This window comes from Plasmodium gonderi, assembly GCF_002157705.1.
Source record: "Plasmodium gonderi DNA, contig: Chr02, whole genome shotgun sequence".
Lineage (NCBI taxonomy): Eukaryota > Apicomplexa > Aconoidasida > Haemosporida > Plasmodiidae > Plasmodium > Plasmodium gonderi.
The window spans coordinates 576,586-595,089 of NW_021628926.1; the positions used below are offsets into that span (position 1 = coordinate 576,586).

Sequence of the window (18,504 nt, forward strand, 5' to 3'; positions counted from 1 at the left end):
GGAAAAAAAAAAAAAAAAAAAAAAAAAAAAAGAGTTGGTGTGATTCACCAACAAACTCTCTCTTTTTTCAAACCATTCCTGTGACTTCACTGAATGAGCAAAGTAGAAGAATTATATGGCATTACGTGAATGAAAGCTGACGATTATTATACACAATACTTCAGGTAGATGGAGTGTGGAAAATCACGTTTGGAATTTATTTTTACATTCTTTTTTTTCGTGCTCTACTTCTTCTCATAAAAACAGGGGTGCAATTTTTTGCTTGTCGTGATTTATTTCCTCCTAAAAGATACGTGAATTATCTACCACTTGGAGCTCCCCACGTCGTGCAGATTCGATTTTGTAAGTTTTATATTCCATTCCATTGATACTGCATTTGTGCGAAGCTACATTTGTATGAAGCTACATTTGCACGACACTTCCAGTTGTATGTTTTTTTTTTTTTTCACCACTTCATCGCTCAGCTACAGTTGTAGATGTATTCACCGTGAAGTGTGCTTTTTTAAAAAGGATTCTGTTTTTGCATTCAACATTGTGTTTTTTTTTTTTTTTTTTTTTTTTCATATATAATTATTTACTATTCGTTATTTATTACCTAAACATTTTTTCTTTTTTTTTTTCCTTTTTTTAACGGGCATTCTTTTATATTATTTAAGGGTATCCTATTTTTCACTACGTCATTAGTAAATATTCACGTTTGCCACAAACACTTTTTTTATGTGCTATTTTAAGCAGCCTTTTAAGTACCATTTTTTATGTTCCAAGTTGCATACCATTTTCTATACTTTTTTTTTTTTTTTGTTTTCCCGACATTTGTGACTAAGCGGGGCTTTTATGCCTCTTGCATGAGATAAGTGTGAACGCAAGGCTTTGAAGAACGTTAGAAAAAAAGAGGAATATATATATCACCCCCAAGGTAAGAGATAACTGGAGGCCAACCAAACCGATAAAGGAAAAGCCAACCAAACCGATAAAGGAAAAGCCAACCAAACCGATAAAGGAAAAGCCAACCAAACCGATAAAGGAAAAGCCAATCAAACCGATAAAGGAAAAGCCAATCAAACCGATAAAGGAACACGCGTGGGAGAAACGACAATATGGAAAAAAAACACACGTTGGAGCCTGGGGAAGAGGCAAAAATTCGAGCCATTTTCTTTTTCATAGGACTACTGCTAAGCTTACCCTCACACGTTATAGTTAATGTATCCTTCTTGATAAACCACATTTATGATGAGGAAATTTTTGTAACAGTGATGGGGATAGTATCTGGATGTATGATTATATCATCATTTTTTCAGTTAACATTTGAAAGAACTTCTTTTAAATCGATAATGATTTTTAATTCTTTAAATACACTTAATATGTTAGTACTACTAGTATGTATATGTGTGTGTAAAGCATCAAAATATTATGTATATGTTATATGTGGAATTATTGGATTGTTTATTGGTTATTTATATTCTTCTTGTACAAAATATTCACTTCTTATGGCTATAAAAGTAAATGGATATATGATAACAGGAATTAGTTTTAGTTCATTATTTTTTTTTGGAATTAATTTATTAATGTCTTATTTTACAATTGAAGATGGAAATACAAGCTCCTATTACAATGCTATAGCTTTATCTATTGGAACAATTGTCCTTATCGAATTTTTTATAATTATTTTTATTATGTATGTTCAAATTACTTCCCCTTTCTTTATTCAACAACGTCAAAAAATAGAATTAGAAATATGCAAAAATGCTAATAATGATAAACAGTTAAGTGCAATTGAAAAAGGGAAAAGTAAAAAGCAGAAAAGTACCTTATCTACATCTGATCTTAAATCTAAAGATTCCACTGTTTCATTGTCTTTTTTGAATGTTTGTAAAGACAAATTTGTAAACTTCAAGAATATGTTTAATTGCGCTAATATTTATAATGGCTATAGTTTGATTAAATATTACTATGTTTGTCTCATTCCCATATGTTTTTCCATTTTTATATCCTCCACCGTGTACCCTCACATGAGTACGTTTCTGCAATGTAGTAACTGCTGTAGAGCGGATGGGTGTATATAGTGCCACTAGTGTTGATACTCCCATATATGAAATATTCTTATAACATAAAATAGTCTATTTGTATCCAATTTAACCCTTTTCATACCTTTTTTTTTTTTTTTTTTTTTTTTTTTCCCTGCAGTTCCCAATAAATTAGGAAAAGGAGTTTATATAAATTACTTATTCATGTTTTTATATCAACTAAGTGACATGTTATTCAGCCTTATGGTGACTGTCCATTTGAATGCCTTCAACTTTTTGAAACAGAAATATGTTGTCGTCATGTGTTTAAGCAGAATCATATTGTTAGGAATTGCTTTCAATATAAAAAATTTAGAAGAAGGAGATTTTATGCACTCAAACGGATTTGTAGCACTCATTATATTTTTATTGGGTTCTACAAATGGATCTCTTATAAATATAAGCTATGCCAGAATACATGAATGTTTCGAAGAACCAAACACCAAGGAAAAAAATATTGCCGTTTCTTCTTCCTTCTGTGCACTCTCTCTCTTAATGAGTTTTGCTTTGGCCCCGTGGTTCTGCAAAGCAATCATAGATTTGTAAAAGATGCCCTTTTTTTTTTTTTTTTTTTTTTTTTCCCCTGAAGAAGTCAACTGCTAGGGATGCACAAAAAAAAAAAAAAAAAAAAAAAAAATGCCAAAATGTGCATACCTCGTAACGGTGTTAAGTGAAACCCTAGTGGGGACTTTTTTTTTTTTTTTTTTTTTTTTTTTTTTTTCTTTTTTTTTTCCCATAAAAAATTAATTTGCTAGGGATGAACAAAAAAAAAAAAAAAAAAAAAAAATGCCAAAATGGCCACACCTCGGAATGGTGTTAATAGTTACTTTATTGTGGACTTTTTTTTTTTATTTTTTTTTTTTTTTTTTTTTTTTTTTTTTTTTTTTTTTTGCTTCCACTTTTTATTCCCATTTTTTTTTTTTTTTTTTACTTTTATTTTCCTCCCGAGCGGGCTGGGGCCACACATATGTGTCAAGGAGCTCATTCCAGCATGAACGTGAACTTTTGCACATGCATGATGAAACAGATTTCTATGAAAGGCAACAACCTCCTCATTCTTTCATTCATTCATGCATGCATTCCTTCTTTCATTTTTTCATTCATTCATGCATGCATTCTTTCTTTCATTTTTTCATTCATTCATACATGCATTCTTTCATTCCTTCTTTTTGTTCCTTCTTTATTTATTTCGTTCCTTGTTTTCAACATAAATGCAAACTGAAATTTTATATAAAAAAGACAAAACTTATCCGATGGGACGCTCAAATAGGGAGATAATAACGATGGTACAGTGGATCAGATGAGGCAGAAGAGGAAAAAAAAAAAAAATAGCACTATTGAGAATGCTTAATCGATACTGAAATTATACCATCCTCTTTAATAAATCTAAATCCATTTGTGTAGGATTGGTGCATCAATAAGTACAAGTGTTAATATTCCTTCACGAGGAATCATAGAACAGACATGGTAGGCTTGTCTTCTCTGCCTTCTTGTATCAGTAAAATGGAGAAACACCAAGTTGGATAACGACTAAAAGGAGAAACATTTGAGTATCATGGGAAAAGTTACGCACACATGCGTGCATACATATACACACATATACATACATACATATACACACACATACATGCATACATATAAATATATGTGTGTCCCTTTTTTCTTCACGCGTTAACAAATTCGAAAGAAGAAAGTCGAACATGCAATTGCATATCACGCTGAGGTTCTGTCTGTAGCGTAGGACACTTCTCAAGGAGAGAGTTTTAAATAATGAAAGTGGTGTCTAAAAATGCTATGCACCCTCATGAGGCCACTTACAAATTACACTTCAATCTCGTTCTATCTTAACCTCATTTTATTTTTATTTATTTAATTTAACTCTTTTTTTCATTCAAATTTTTCCTCTTTTCCTATAATGTTTATGTAACATATGATTAGTTGAGAATTATTTTTCACGACCCTGCGTCTCAATAATAGGAACGATGCTAGTAGTTCAAGTGAGAGGGTAATCTCCTCTGATATCTCTCTAGACTTATTTACAACCATCTAATTTGCAAACATCTGAACGTGGAATTATGTATGTCTGATGATAGGATGAGGAGAGCAGAGAGGAAAAAAACACAAAAAAAAAAAAAAAATATTCATATCTCTTTTATAAGTTTTCCCATTTTGTTATATCTTAACACTTTTTCAGATTATTATAACCAGATAAATGTATACATATATAAAGCACGGGAGTGAAAGAAGTACATTTTTCCTCAGAGACGTGGATTTAACTTTTCTATGTCTCATTTTTTTTCACCTCCCTGGAGAATAATTTGCATATCCATCCATTTTGCAAAATCTCATATGTGTCATCCCTGAAATGTTAACTTTTTTCACCTGAACGTTCAGGTGAAAAGTCTGTACCAAAAAAAAAAAAAAAAAAAAAAAAGAACATACAAAAAAACAATTAAACAAACAATTAAACAAGCAATTATACAAACAATTATACAAACAATTATACAAATAATTAAACAAACAATTAAACAAACAATTAAACACTTGACCTGTAAAAAAAAAAATAGTATGTCCTCATCACATGAACGAATGAAAGGTCATTCCCCATATGCTCATGTGTAAAGGATTATTCGAGTGGCCGTTCTTTAAGTTCAACAACACAATAGTTCAAGGGTTGAAAAGAAATGCATTTAATTTTGTGTGTATGTTTACACCTCGAGCACACACGTACTTGTTTTATGCATACATATATACATATCTGATTTTTATTTTTTTTTTTTCTCACTTTGGCATAGAAAGATTACCATAGCGTGAGCAACTGAATTGGTAGAATATTATTTTTACTCCAGAATAAATGGGAAACACATATTCGCAAAAAAAAAAAAAATAAAATAAAAAAAAATAAAATAAGAGCATGAATATGTGCACTATTTCGTGAGGTGAATTTCACCGAAATGTAATTAATCTGTATGTCATTATGATATATATGGAATGTGAGAAATTTTTGGCTTTTTCATTTTTTGATCTTATTTCTCTAGGAGGCTTTAAATGGTACCTCATCTACACATGATAACTGCATGAATGATTGCATAAATGATTGTGTGAACACAAGGGGATTCGTTCTTCTTTTTCGAAATGATTAACAGTGGGATGCAATCCAGATTTAACACATAGTTTTCTCTTTCCAGCGATAGCAAACACATTTAGTGATGGAACATGTTCTTTTCACCTCACTGAAAAATGAAAAAGGTTTTCGAAATTAATCCATTTTTGGAGATTCTTCATAAATACATTTAAAAGGAGGAACGTATCATGATCATTTTTTTTTTTTCACTTTTCCATACCGCTTTAGAAAAAGGGGAGAAAAAAAAAAACAAACAAACAAATAAATAAGTAAATAAACAAATAAATAAACAAGCAAATGAACAAGTAAATAAACAAATGAGTACACAAATAAGTACACCAATGAACAGATAAAAGAGCCGTAAATAGGAACAAATGAGCCATTTATTTGGTTCACAAACGCAGTGATGGGAGACAATCAGAGAAGTTGATACATCGATCTTATGACTCAACAGGTGTATGCATGTGTGTGTTTTTTTTATAGGTATATTTACAACACTGACTTGAAGAGGATGTGTAAATTCTTTCTCTTTTTTTTTTTTTTTTCCTAGAAATGAGTCTTACTAATGTACCAAAAAAAAAAAAAAAAAAAAAAAAAAAAAAAAAACATACCTTGAGATGATACAAAAACATAGACAGAAAAAGGTGAAGTCCAAGTAGCATAATTTTTTTTTCCTCTGTTTGCACCTGTTCATTTCCCATTTTTTTATCTCCTCCACACGCTATTGTTACCACCATCGAATCACAAACATGCACAAGAAGTATAGAAGTGAGGGGAGAAAAAATATAGGAGCGATTTTACAAAGTTATTATAACATAGATGAAAAAAATGAAAGTAAGGAAAATGAACAGCGGCAGACAAATGAACAGAGACAGGCAAACGAACAGAGGAAGGAAAACGAATTAATTAGAAATAATGAAGTAAAACAGAATGGTACAAAGGAAGAGGAACCATGTAGTGTATTAAAGTCCAAAAGGAATAGCAATGAAATGTACTCGATGGATGAAAAGATCCAAGTAACCGATTCAGACGAATTGAACCAAAAAAGCAACGAATTTAACGTAAACGATTATTTTAAAAAGCTGCTAAAAAAATCTACTTTAAATGATTTAATACAGAAATCGAAAAAAATCGAAAAGGAAATAAAACAAAATGATAATTTTATGCAATCAGTAGTTTATGAAAATTACAATAAATTTATAGATGCAGCAGATGCAATTGTATTTTTAAAAAAAAATTTTGTAAATGTAAAAGAAAAAATAAAAAATATAAATGATCATTTGGGTTGTATAGATAACAATTGTAATTTAGTTAATACCAAAATTGACACAAATTATAAAAAAATTAAAAATCTGTTACAAATAAAAGAGTTAATAAACCATGTTCATACCATTATGAGTATTCCAAGGAGGATGTTTGATTTAATAACACGAGGTGAGTACATACAATCACTTGAAATGTTCATTCAAGCCGCTCCTTTTTTTTACGCGAATAGAAAAGTGAGTGTCTTTTGGAATTTATTTTTAGACAGCGATAATTTGGCCAGAATCGCTTGTTACTACTATGAGGAGAAGCTTCATGGGAGACAAATCAATGGGTGCAATGGTTGCAGTGATTGTAGTGGATGCATTGGTTGCAATGATTGCAATGGATGCAGTGTATGGAGTAGACACCTGGAATGGAAAAAACCGAACATAAACGATGGCATCAAGTATGGCTATCCTACCTGTCCTGGAAGAAATTCATCAAAAGAATTTTTTAACATCCTATGTTCCCATGTCACTTCAAGTGAAGAAATAACTTCCTCATTATATTTAATATTAGCATATGGAAAAAACAAGAAGGAATTAAGAAATATATTTATAAAGAATAGACTTATGGCACTAAAATATCTTCTATGCAACATATTTAATTTGGAAAACTACATGCACGATGAAAAAAATGAAAATAAAGATGGCCATAATTCCATTTTTACTTCAAATCAATTTATCAAGGATAAAAAAAAGAACCATAAAAATTACAGTACAACAGATGATAAACAAAACGAAAAGCATAACGAAATTCATAACGAAATATTTAGTCGTGTGTTAGAATTGGCCTATACCCATTTGCTGAATTTTTTTTTCGCAACTGTAAGAAGTTATGAAAAGTTATTTATACTTGATGTTTATTGTGAACAGAAGGAAATCAGTTCAGAGAGAGATGAAATAGGAACTCTTCACAGTATTCCACATTTGAGGAAATTGATAAGAAAGATGCATGAGGTTGCCATTGCAGAGATAGAAGTGGTGAATGACATGAAGATGAAGAGCACTGAAGCAAGGAAGTCTTCGCTTGATGGATCGTTCCATACATCAGCAGAGTTTGACCCATGCAATTCCCACCATGTGTGTAGAGATCAAAATGTGAACTTGATGAAGAAATGTTTTTTAGACCAGGAAGATGCAACACTATCCTACTGCAACTGTGAACTTAGAAAGTGTAACTCGCACCAAAACTGCATGAATTGCGTGAACTGCTTAAACTGCTTGAATAAGATGTTAAGCAGAGAGAACGACGAGGAAGTTATCAAATTTGTGATGCATATCTTCTTCAGTCTTTTGCAAGACCTTACAGTGGATCTTATATACATGTTAAATCCTCCTATAAAACTTGTCGTGCGTTGCATGAAAATACTGTTGGGAGAAAAGAACCATTTAACAAAGGAGATTCAGAATGGATCGAATGTTCATAAGGAAAAGAATATCTTGGAGGAAATGATAACTCCAATTATGAATGAATTTTTTAAGAAGACCTATGTGGAATTAATAAAATTTTACTTTTACAGTTTATGTATTCACAGCAATTGCTGTCTTATGAACTTTTTTGTCATGTGCAAAGAGAAGGAAGTAAATTACATTTTGGAATATAAACCTGAACTTTGTCATAATATTTTGCTACGTCTTTGTTTGCTCCTCATCGATTTGGAGGTCTTCTACCAACAGATATCCATAGTTAGCACCGATTTTTATTTTAAGAATTTGATTAATTTTGTTATTATTTATTTTGTTTTTCTCACGAGGTTTGTCGATTCCTTCATGAGGTACTTTGTCTGTGTGTGGGAGAAGAGGACACATTGGGACGAAAATGACCACATAAACAATTCAAATTGCACAAAAGAAGGTTACAGAAATGACAAAGACGACACGCTGGACTGTGCAAAGGAATCAGTGCTTGGAGAAAATACTCCATATGGAGAAAATTTTTCATCAGATAAAGAAAAAATCTTCAAGTGTAGAAATATCTACCCTCACACATACAGCTCTGATATAATGAACTTGGAAGGAAAAAAAAAACGAAAAACTGAATGGAAATGTGTATCCAAGTTTTTGTACAAAAATATTACATTTAACAATGAAAATCTTGAAAAGGATTTATTAAAAACAAAGAATTTAATGAAAATGGATTTTAACCAATTTATTGATAAAATTATAGAAAATCAAAAATTTGAAGCAACCAAAAAAGCGGAAACATATTTTCTACTTACACTAGTCACAATACTGAACAATATGAAAAAAGAAGGGGTTTCAAAAATATGCACAATTATCCTTGATATGTATAAACAAGCACATGCATTAATCAATGAGCGTAAACGAATCTGTCTTTCTAACTCTTTTCTGGATCTCATGTATAAAGATGCGTATCCATTTTGCAAATGGAACAATCAGAACGAGGTAAAGAAAAAGGAACCTCAAATGGATTATTGCTCCTATGAGACAACAGATGCAAATGGGATTCAAGCGATCCCATCTGATTACATGAAATCAGTCGCACCCACAGGTTGCACATTCGAGGGAGGAGAAGCTGTGCCACATCTCAATGTCTCCGTGAATGATAAAATGTGCATGTGGGGAAGTAGAATAGGAGAAGAAGCGAAAGATGAAGAAGTGAAATATGAAGAAGCGAAAGATGAAGAAGTGAAAGATGAAGAAGCGAAAGATGAAGAAGTGAAAGATGAAGAAGCGAAAGAAGATGAAGTGAAAGAAGATGAAGCGAAAGAAAATGAAGTGAAAGATGAAGAAGCGAAAGAAGATGAAGTGAAAGAAGATGAAGCGAAAGAAAATGAAGTGAAAGATGAAGAAGCGAAAGAAGATGAAGTGAAAGATGAAGAAGTGAAAGAAGATGAAGTGAAAGAAGATGAAGCGAAAGAAAATGAAGTGAAAGAAGTGAAAGAAGGAACCTATTGCCCAGTATCGATTATCCAAGAAGGGGTATGGACAAACGAAATTCACAATTCGGCTACCAATTTGGGAAATTCAAAAAGAGTGGTGAATGCTGCCCTGTTTGAAGATGAAAGAGACAAAGGGGAAACAAAAAATAAGGGGTTCAAAAATGTGAAAAAAATATATGAACGTGAGAAGATGGATTGCGCTTCTCTATGGGACTGTAAAAATGGAGAAGAAAAAAAAAAAAGAGGAAAGACGACAGGATTAATTGTAGACGAGGGTGCTGTGCTTGTAGATACCACATCAGTAGCTGTCACTTCAGAAGAGGTTATATCGGAAGAATTGCACACAAATGACGATTTGGATGACGATGATGATGAAGAGGATTCTGAAAACAGATACGCTGTTGGGATACGCAATTTTGCGAGATATAAATTTCACCAAAAGTGTAATGAATTAATGAATGTGTTTATTTCATATTATATAAATAAAATATCACATAGGACAAAATTATTCACTGAATGTGAAAAATGGACGCAAGAGAAAAAAACACAGTTTGTGAGCAACAATTTTATATACTGTTTGAAAAATATTAATACCGTTTATTCCTATATGATATTTTTTTTTCATAGCAAAATGAATACTGGTGTGTCTAACCATATGCAATTTGATGCCTTTAATGAAATGAAGAATAAAATAGGGGAATCATTGGAGCAAGTGTGCAAGGAATATGCAAAGGGGATGAGGAGAAGACCCTCAAGCATGGTGCCTGATCAGGTTAAAGTACAAAGTGAGGGAATAGGTGGTAAAACAGAGAAAAGTGATCTTAGTGATAAAATTGACAGGGATGATAAAATTGACAGGGATGATAAAATTGACAGGGATGATAAAACTGACAGGGATGATAAAACTGACAGGGGTGATAAAATTGACAGGGATGATAAAACTGACAGGGGTGATAAAACTGACAGGGGTGATAAAACAGATGGGGGTGAAAAAAACAATGGCACGCAGTGCCGATACGTTGAGAAAAGGGAGCTGAAAGTTCAGAATTATGAAAAAAACCTAGAAATGTACATGTACAAATTGTACATGTGCAAAATGAAAAACTACAAAAAGAATTTGCATTTAGAAAGCAGAAAAATAGTTCTTGTCATAATAAAAATATTGTTTAAGAATTATACGGAATATGTTCGAAATTTACATTTTAATGAACATGGTTTTGAAAAATTAAGAGTAGATTTTTTTTTCTTCTTTCATTGCTTAAAGGTTTTTGTTCCTCTGGATGATGAAAATGTTTTGTTTGTAATTTTAAATGAAGTGTTAATAAATGCAAAGGATCGCACGAATTACGTTGTTCACTCAACTGCAGGATCGAAGAATACTTTGTATCAGACCTACTTGCTGAACGAAATAGATTGTGATGTCAGAGCGAATAAGGATTTTATAATGAACAATTTGAATGGGAGCTAGTCCGCAGGGGTTCCTATAGTCGTTCTCATAGAAGGAGGGCGCCGACACCCATGCATGCATAGGCTCACTGTCTCGCACATACATATGTATATACCTATATCTATCTGCCAATCTATCGACCAATCTATATGTACACACACATGTGTGTCACTTTTCAGCATGAACATTATTGAAGCTTTCTTTTAATTCCCACTTCCCCTTCGATTTTCCTGTTCTTTTTGAAAACACTTTTATGTGCCAAGGACCCGACTTAACAAGATATGATTTGTTCAGGGGAAAATAAATGTTGCAATTTAAAAAATATAGAAATATCATCCCCCGTTGTGGCATAATTGGGTGTGTACATTTTTTTTTTTTTTTTTTTTTTTTTTTTTACTCTTCCACATTGGTACTCACTCATTCACTTACAACACGAACTCTTATTTTTTCTTTTTTTTTTTTTTTTTTTTTGTATAATCCGCATATATACGTACACACTGATTGAGGAAATTCTTTTGAACGTTTCCTATAAAATATAATTACATTTTTGTAGCTTCAAGAGGAACCCAGACAGAGGAGACACACATCTCCTCATAAGAAGATTTTTCCCTCACAAAACAGAGTTTATACATTTTGAATCTTCTCATCGATCACAATTTGTAAAAAACTTTCAAACTTTTGTTAATTTTGCAGTTTGTAAATGGGTATACACATGTACATTTTTACTACGTCTTTGTTCTCCCATGCTATATGTATGCGTGTGCATTTGTTACCCCTCAGAAAGGGACTTCAAATAATATAATAATTGTTCGTATTTACAAACTACTTGTATGTAATTCATTATGTAAAGAGGAAAATTATTTTACTTCGACGCAATGGGAAAAGGGTTATAATAAAAGTTTTTTCAAGATCGTGCAACAGTGGATGTACCATTTTTTAATTCCCAAATAAATTTTTTTTTTTTTTTTCAGTAGAATAGTTTAAATAGGAAAAAAAAAAAATGGCTATTTTGTGCAGGTAAAAAAAAAAAAAAAGTAGCTATTTTGTGCAGATTAAAAAAAGAAGCTATTTTGTGCAGATTAAAAAAAGAAGCTATTTTGTGCAGATTAAAAAAAGAAGCTATTTTGTGTAGATTAAAAAAATAGCTATTTTGTGCACATTTAAGGAAAAAACATAGTTATTACCAACGAATTGGCCACACAGCCCCTGCTGACAACAGATTGAAAAGGTTGTAGTTATAATTCCTAAAGCTCCAAAGGAAAGCAGCCAAATGGAAACACCAGGGGAAGAAGCAGGAGAGAAGAACAAAAAAGTCTCCATGAAGTCTATTCAGTTCATATGGAAAAAAGCTCAGGAGTTGGAAAGAGATCATTTGTTAGGTACCCTCTCTAGGGCGCAAAACGTTGTATGCATAAACATTTGCATAAATATATAAACATGCATATACACACATATATATATGCGTGCACAAATATGTGGAATTACACATATGATCAGCGCTGACGAGGGGCAAGCGTCTTCGCGAGTGTAAAACACCCAAACGAATATTGACCGTCTCCTTCTCCTTACTCTTTTTCTAAATTATCAGTTTCCTTCTTGTGCACTCTTTACATAGTGGAGCAGCTGAATGATTACATAAAAAACAATAGTGCGGATATAGGTACATAAGAATAATTATAAAAAAAAAATAAATTGTGTTTATGGAAGGGCATCGAGCAATGGAACAAACACAGGGGTGTAAAAACAAGAAAAAAAAAAAAAAAAGGAAGAGAGACAGAGAGAGAAAAAAAAAAAAAAACGTCTCATCGTGTATATGTTTTCTTTCTCGCTCTTTCACTTTCGTCCATTTCCTCTTATTTTATTTCCCCTTTGAAGAAGCGAAAAATATTTTAATGCAATGTCTAAACAAGGCTGAACAAGTCCGCCCATCTTTTGATTCAGTAGATTACACGAAGTTAGCCGATTTTTGCAAAAGTAACAATACCATGCACAAAAAAAAAAAAAAAGGAACAAATGAGTATACATTTTTTTTTTTTTTTTTTTTTTTTTTACGTGATTGAGTTAGCCAAAGTGGTAAATAATTCGTTATTACCTTGCTCATTCCGTTTCGTATTGTTTTTTTTTTTTTCCCCCACCCCTTACCATTTTTCGTGTCTATTTTTACAGAATTGTTCTTAGCTGCTGACAAGCACGATAGACAGGAGGAGATAACAAAAAAAACACTTCAGATGTTTTTCACGTCTCAAATATTTTATGAAATTTTAAGCCACTTCAGAAAATTAGATCCTTGCGAAAAGAAAAAATATCTGTATGCTAAATACAAAACAGTTTATTTGAAAAATTGCTTTGATAATAACGTTAAACCAGAACCAGGGACCCCACGTAATGAGACCACAGGCGATGTATCTTCATCAGGTTATCGCTCGTGCATATTATTTGGCTCAACAGCACGTGGGCATGCACATAATTAGAAACATGTGCATATACCTACATATACGCATAAGAGAACACATCCCTTTGCACTTACAATGACGTAAACGTTCATCCTCCTTACAGAAGAGTCCCCCGAAGAAATCGCAATCAATGGGAATGAAATGTTCAAAGATCAAACGGCATATGAAAATCAAACAGAGAAATGTGAAAATTTTCAGGGCATACCAAAATTTGAAATGGGTTAAAAAAAAAAAAAAAAAAAAATGGAAGCAAATTTCCAAGCTAAACGGAAGGACTCATAAATTTTGTTCCCCTCAACGGAGCACAAACATATATCATTGCAGTTTGCAAATATTGTTCCAATTCTGCTGTCCCAATTTTTTTTTTTTTCAATTATTAGCAGATGCCTATATGGAGCAACAGAACGGAGCTGACATTGCCACAAGTTTGAAGCATGCCCAGTATGCCGTAAATGGTGAGCTCGTCTATCAGCTAGGGAAAAAAAAAAAAAAAAAAAAAAAAAAAAAACAGAAAAAACAGAAAAAACAGAAAAAACAGAAAAAACAGAAAAAACAGAAAAAACAGAAAAAACAGAAAAAACTATTACATACACATGCGTAACACAGACATCAATACTTACGCATTCATTGCGTCTACTCATGCAACACCAATGACACATGCTTCCCCAATTTACGTATTACCCAACATGTTCTTAGCCCTTCTGTTTGAAGATATCGACACAGCTAAGCGTGAATTGAATCTAGCCCTTTCATGCTTGAAGTAGTAACACAACCCCACAACTGTGAAGAAGCTATTGTTGGAACATATATATCAGGGACGATATTTATTTTGGTACGTATATAAAATGTACCTCTTTTTTTTTTTTTCTTTTTTTTTTTTTTTTTTTTTTTTTACTACGAATTTGTTAAGCAGAGGGACTTCTCAATCTGGATTAAATTCGTTTTCATGTTTATTTTTTAAAAAAAAAAAGGAGATTAATTTTGTACTCACAAGATACAAGATGATAGGTTCGAAATATCATTTAAAGAAAAAAAAAAAAAAAAAAAAAAAAAAAAAAAAAAAAAAAAAAAAAAAAAAAAAAAAAAAAAAAAAAAAAAACACTACGAACGAAAGTGTGTACTTTTTAAGCACCACAGGACATAGGTTTATCTAATGTGTGACATGACAACGATTTATATATATACTATTAAAAAAAAGAGAAAGAGAGAAAAAAAAAAAAAAAAAAAAAAAAAAGGGTGGTATCAAAACCCTTTGGAAAATCAAAATGGACGAAGCAATTTTATAGCACCATACAAATTATAGCACTTAAACAAGAAAGAAAAGAGAAATTATTTTTATTTTCAATTTTTTCTAACATGATAATAAAAAAAAAAATAAATAAAAAAAAAAAAAATCACGGATACGTTGCCATTACGGTTTTAAATTTACATACATTTTTCCTTCTTTTTCTTTTTTTTTTAAAACTTCTTACATTGCCAAGTGTTGAGATAGGCCAATAACACTCCAGGGCTGAGGTAGAAAAAAATATGCTTTCCATGCTTTAGCCATTTCTCTGCTGTTTCAACCCATCCAGATACAGGAAAAACGCAAAAAATAGTGTATATCTCAAAATAACGTATGTCATCATAGTGTAGTGTAAAATATATATGCTCGTGCACAACCAGTTTTAAAAAAAAAAAAAAATTCCTGCTTCATTCTAACACAGCGACGTGCTTTCCAAGTGTTAGTTTTTCCGAGGGCAAATACAAAATACGAGAATAAAAAGGGGAAAGCGGGAGATAGGTTCTCCAAAAACATAATAGATAATCATTGAACCCTGTTTTTTTTTTTTTTTTTTTTTTTTTTTTTTTGCAATGTGTTTCGTAATGCATGGAACCTTAGGAGGAGCATGCAAATGTACTGTTTCACCATATTGAACAAATTTAATAAAGTGCAAAAGTACATTTCAATAAAACAAGGATTTTATCCCGTTTTTGCAAAAATAATTTTTATTCCTAGTCAGAATAGGTTAAAACTTTTTAGGAGCAAAATGGAAAACGAAGCAGAAAAGGCAAAGCAGGAAGGTAGTAACATCAGCAACAATGCTGAAGAGATGAATGAAAAGAAAAAGGAAAAGAAAGCGAAGAAGCTAGCGGAAAAAGAAAAAAAGCTAGCCAAAAAAGCAGAAAGGGAGAATTTAAAAAATGAAGCCCAGAAAATTTTAGAACACGTGTGTGAAGACATAAACAAAGATAACTTTGGATACATCAAAGTTAGTATAATAAAAAAAAATAACGATAAGATCAAATTGTATAATTTGGAAGAGGTTTACAATGCATTGATGAAGGTGGATAGCTTGGAGGGGACAAATCAGAAACGAGAAGACACAACGAGCAACACTGTAGTAGGACCCGAGTTAGATGCAGAACATTTGCTACAAAAGGACATTTGGGTTAGAGGAAGAATCCATGATATTAGAAGTAAAGGCTCATTGGCCTTCATCATTTTGAGACACAAATTATATTCCATGCAATGTATATTAGATATAAAAAACAATGACAATAACAAGAACATGATGAAATGGGTAAGTAACCTATCGTTGGAATGTATTGTAGACATTAATGGAAAATTGATTAAACCAGAAATACAAATTGATAGTACGAATATCAAATATGAAATACATATAAATAAAATATATTGTATAAGCAAAACGGTAAAGGAATTACCATTTTTATTAAAAGATGCAAATATGAAAGAAACAAATGAAGAAGGAACTATTAAAGTGAATCAAGATAATAGATTAAATAATAGATGTATTGACTTGAGAACGTATGCAAATTATAGTATTTTCTATCTTCAATCTCAAATATGTACTATTTTTAAAAATTTTCTACTACAAAATAATTTTATAGAAATACATACCCCAAAATTGTTGGGTGAAAGTAGTGAAGGAGGAGCGAATGCATTTCAAATAAATTATTTTAATCAGAAAGGATTCTTAGCACAATCTCCTCAGTTGTACAAGCAGATGTGCATAAACTCTGGATTTGATAGAGTCTTTGAAATTTCTCCTGTTTTCAGAGCTGAAAATAGCAATACATATAGACACCTTTGTGAGTATATATCCCTAGATGTAGAAATGACATATAAGTATGATTATATGGAAAATGTTTTTTTCTACGATTCTATGTTTAAGCATATATTTAACGAATTAACAAAATGTAAAAAAAATGAACTTTTTATTAAAACTATAAAAAATCAATATCCATCTGAGGATTTCCAGTGGTTAAATGTTACTCCAATTTTTACATATGAAGAGGCAATCAAATTGTTAATCAAACATGACAAATTGAATTTAAAGGAAGAAGAAATTCTAATGTATGACATGTCAACCGATATGGAAAAAGAGTTGGGAAAAATTGTTAAAGCTTCTCATCATACAGATTATTATATAATTATTCATTTCCCATCTGCTCTGAGACCATTTTATACCATGTATAAAGAAGACGATCCAAGGATTTCAAATTCTTATGATTTTTTTATGAGAGGAGAAGAAATATTATCTGGATCCCAGAGAATCAATGATGTTAATTTGTTGTTAGATAATATCAAACGCTTCAATTTGGATGCTACAAAACTCAATTTTTATATCGATTCCTTTGCATATTCCTCTTACCCGCACTCGGGTTGTGGAATTGGCCTTGAACGTGTCCTTATGCTTTTTTTAGGCCTCAACAACATCCGCAAGACATCTCTTTTTCCACGAGATCCAAAGAGGCTAATACCATGAAATATTTTCGCACCAAGTGCTCCTCTGCCTGAGCAACTGTTCATGTATCCATATATAAATACATATATAAATACATATAATATATAGCGCACGTGTTCCAAAGGAATGAAACTTCCACATTATCATTATCATTAACATCCCTGACATTGTCATACGTCCATGCATGCTACATTTTTCTCACAAAATGGGGGATTTTCTCTTTCCCCATTAGTTCTTTTGAATCGTTCATTTACTGAACCTATCCATTTATTAAACCAAATGTCTGCATATAAGTTCCCATATGGTGGTCCTGCAGGCACTTGTTGTTTTTTCTTTTCCAGCGTCGATGTTTTCAAACCACTAGAACAATGTGCAACAATTCGGGAGTGAAATTCGTTAAATTGTAAAGTCGTTAAGCTGTTAAGGTGTTAAATCGTTGAGTCGTTGAATCGATGAATCGTTTTTTTTTTTTTTTTTTTTTTTTTTCTTTGTTATAAAACAAACCTTCGAATATTCCCTTCACTTTGAAAAAACTGATCATTGCTCCCCACACAAAATTTCTGAACGTATGGTATTTTTTCCTTGTGCTGAGTGCAATAAATAACAGAAGACATTCCCCATCCTATGTGTTTATTTTTGCTAAGGGGAAAGAAGAGAAGGGTGCGGGAAAGTTGTTGGAGTAGAGGGTATATATCAGTTAGTATGAAGAAAAACATCTTCGGGGTGTTATACATACATATATGTTCATATATATATGTGTACACTTCATATATTTAAAATGCAAGTCACATGAGAATCCAAATTATATTCCCATTTTTTGCGAAAAAGGCAGGTGGAATATTTTTTCTCTCTAGTCACAATCCTTTTAGCCACCTCATAAAATAACGTCCTCTGTGTGTTTGACTCCATACTTGCTACAGCACACACACAAAAAAAAAAAAAAAAAAAAAAAAAAAAAAAAAAAAAATTAGCAAAATGAAGGAAATTAACTAAATAAACCAAGTGAAAAAAGAGGAGAAATAGAGCTTCCCCAAATAATAGGGGCCTCCTTTTTAAATTATCATTGTAGCCTTTTTCAAATTCCTACATAGTTCCCATTTTTTGTAACACTCTTTTTTTTTTTTTGTTTTTTCATTGTTGAAATATATTTTCACAATCTCCCTTTGGTACTCCATTTTATGCCTAATTTTGTTTTTCCCCTTCTATTCCCTCATATGTCTGTATGCATTTCTATGATAAATTCAATTTTTCACTTCAAGAGGGAACTGCACATTATTAACAAATTTTTTTTTTATTTTTTTTTTATTTTTTTTTTTGTGAAACGTTCCAAGGCTGAAAAAGTAAAAAAGGAGGAGAAAATTTTTTTCAACTTATATATATTATTCCCATTTTTCTTACATTTGTGGCTAATGCATCGAGCATATAATACGAATATAGATACATAGGCAAACGTGCCCA

The 18,504-nt window shown here is 31.7% G+C and overlaps 4 protein-coding genes across 4 annotated transcripts; all 4 read left to right on the plus strand.

Annotated features, from left to right (window-relative positions):
* Positions 1 to 1,097: 1,097 nt before the first annotated feature.
* On the plus strand, positions 1,098 to 2,609 carry PGO_021120 (nucleoside transporter 4; the record flags this gene model as incomplete). Its single annotated transcript, XM_028685930.1, has 2 exons — positions 1,098 to 2,013; positions 2,185 to 2,609. 2 exons carry the CDS (start codon positions 1,098 to 1,100, stop codon positions 2,607 to 2,609), a joined length of 1,341 nt encoding a protein of 446 aa, XP_028541731.1.
* Positions 2,610 to 5,936: 3,327 nt separating this feature from the next.
* PGO_021130 (vacuolar protein sorting-associated protein 51) lies at positions 5,937 to 10,865 on the plus strand (the record flags this gene model as incomplete). Its single annotated transcript, XM_028685931.1, has 1 exon — positions 5,937 to 10,865. One exon carries the CDS (start codon positions 5,937 to 5,939, stop codon positions 10,863 to 10,865), a length of 4,929 nt encoding a protein of 1,642 aa, XP_028541732.1.
* A 1,249-nt stretch (positions 10,866 to 12,114) lies between these two features.
* On the plus strand, positions 12,115 to 14,061 carry PGO_021140 (vacuolar protein sorting-associated protein VTA1; the record flags this gene model as incomplete). The annotated part of the gene is made up of 7 exons (XM_028685932.1): positions 12,115 to 12,223; positions 12,433 to 12,504; positions 12,720 to 12,818; positions 13,011 to 13,259; positions 13,401 to 13,517; positions 13,681 to 13,760; positions 14,026 to 14,061. The coding sequence occupies 7 exons, from the start codon at positions 12,115 to 12,117 to the stop codon at positions 14,059 to 14,061; spliced, it is 762 nt and encodes a 253-aa protein (XP_028541733.1).
* A 1,125-nt stretch (positions 14,062 to 15,186) lies between these two features.
* Positions 15,187 to 17,067, plus strand: PGO_021150 (aspartate--tRNA ligase; the record flags this gene model as incomplete). Its single annotated transcript, XM_028685933.1, has 1 exon — positions 15,187 to 17,067. One exon carries the CDS (start codon positions 15,187 to 15,189, stop codon positions 17,065 to 17,067), a length of 1,881 nt encoding a protein of 626 aa, XP_028541734.1.
* Between the last annotated feature and the right edge of the window lie 1,437 nt (positions 17,068 to 18,504).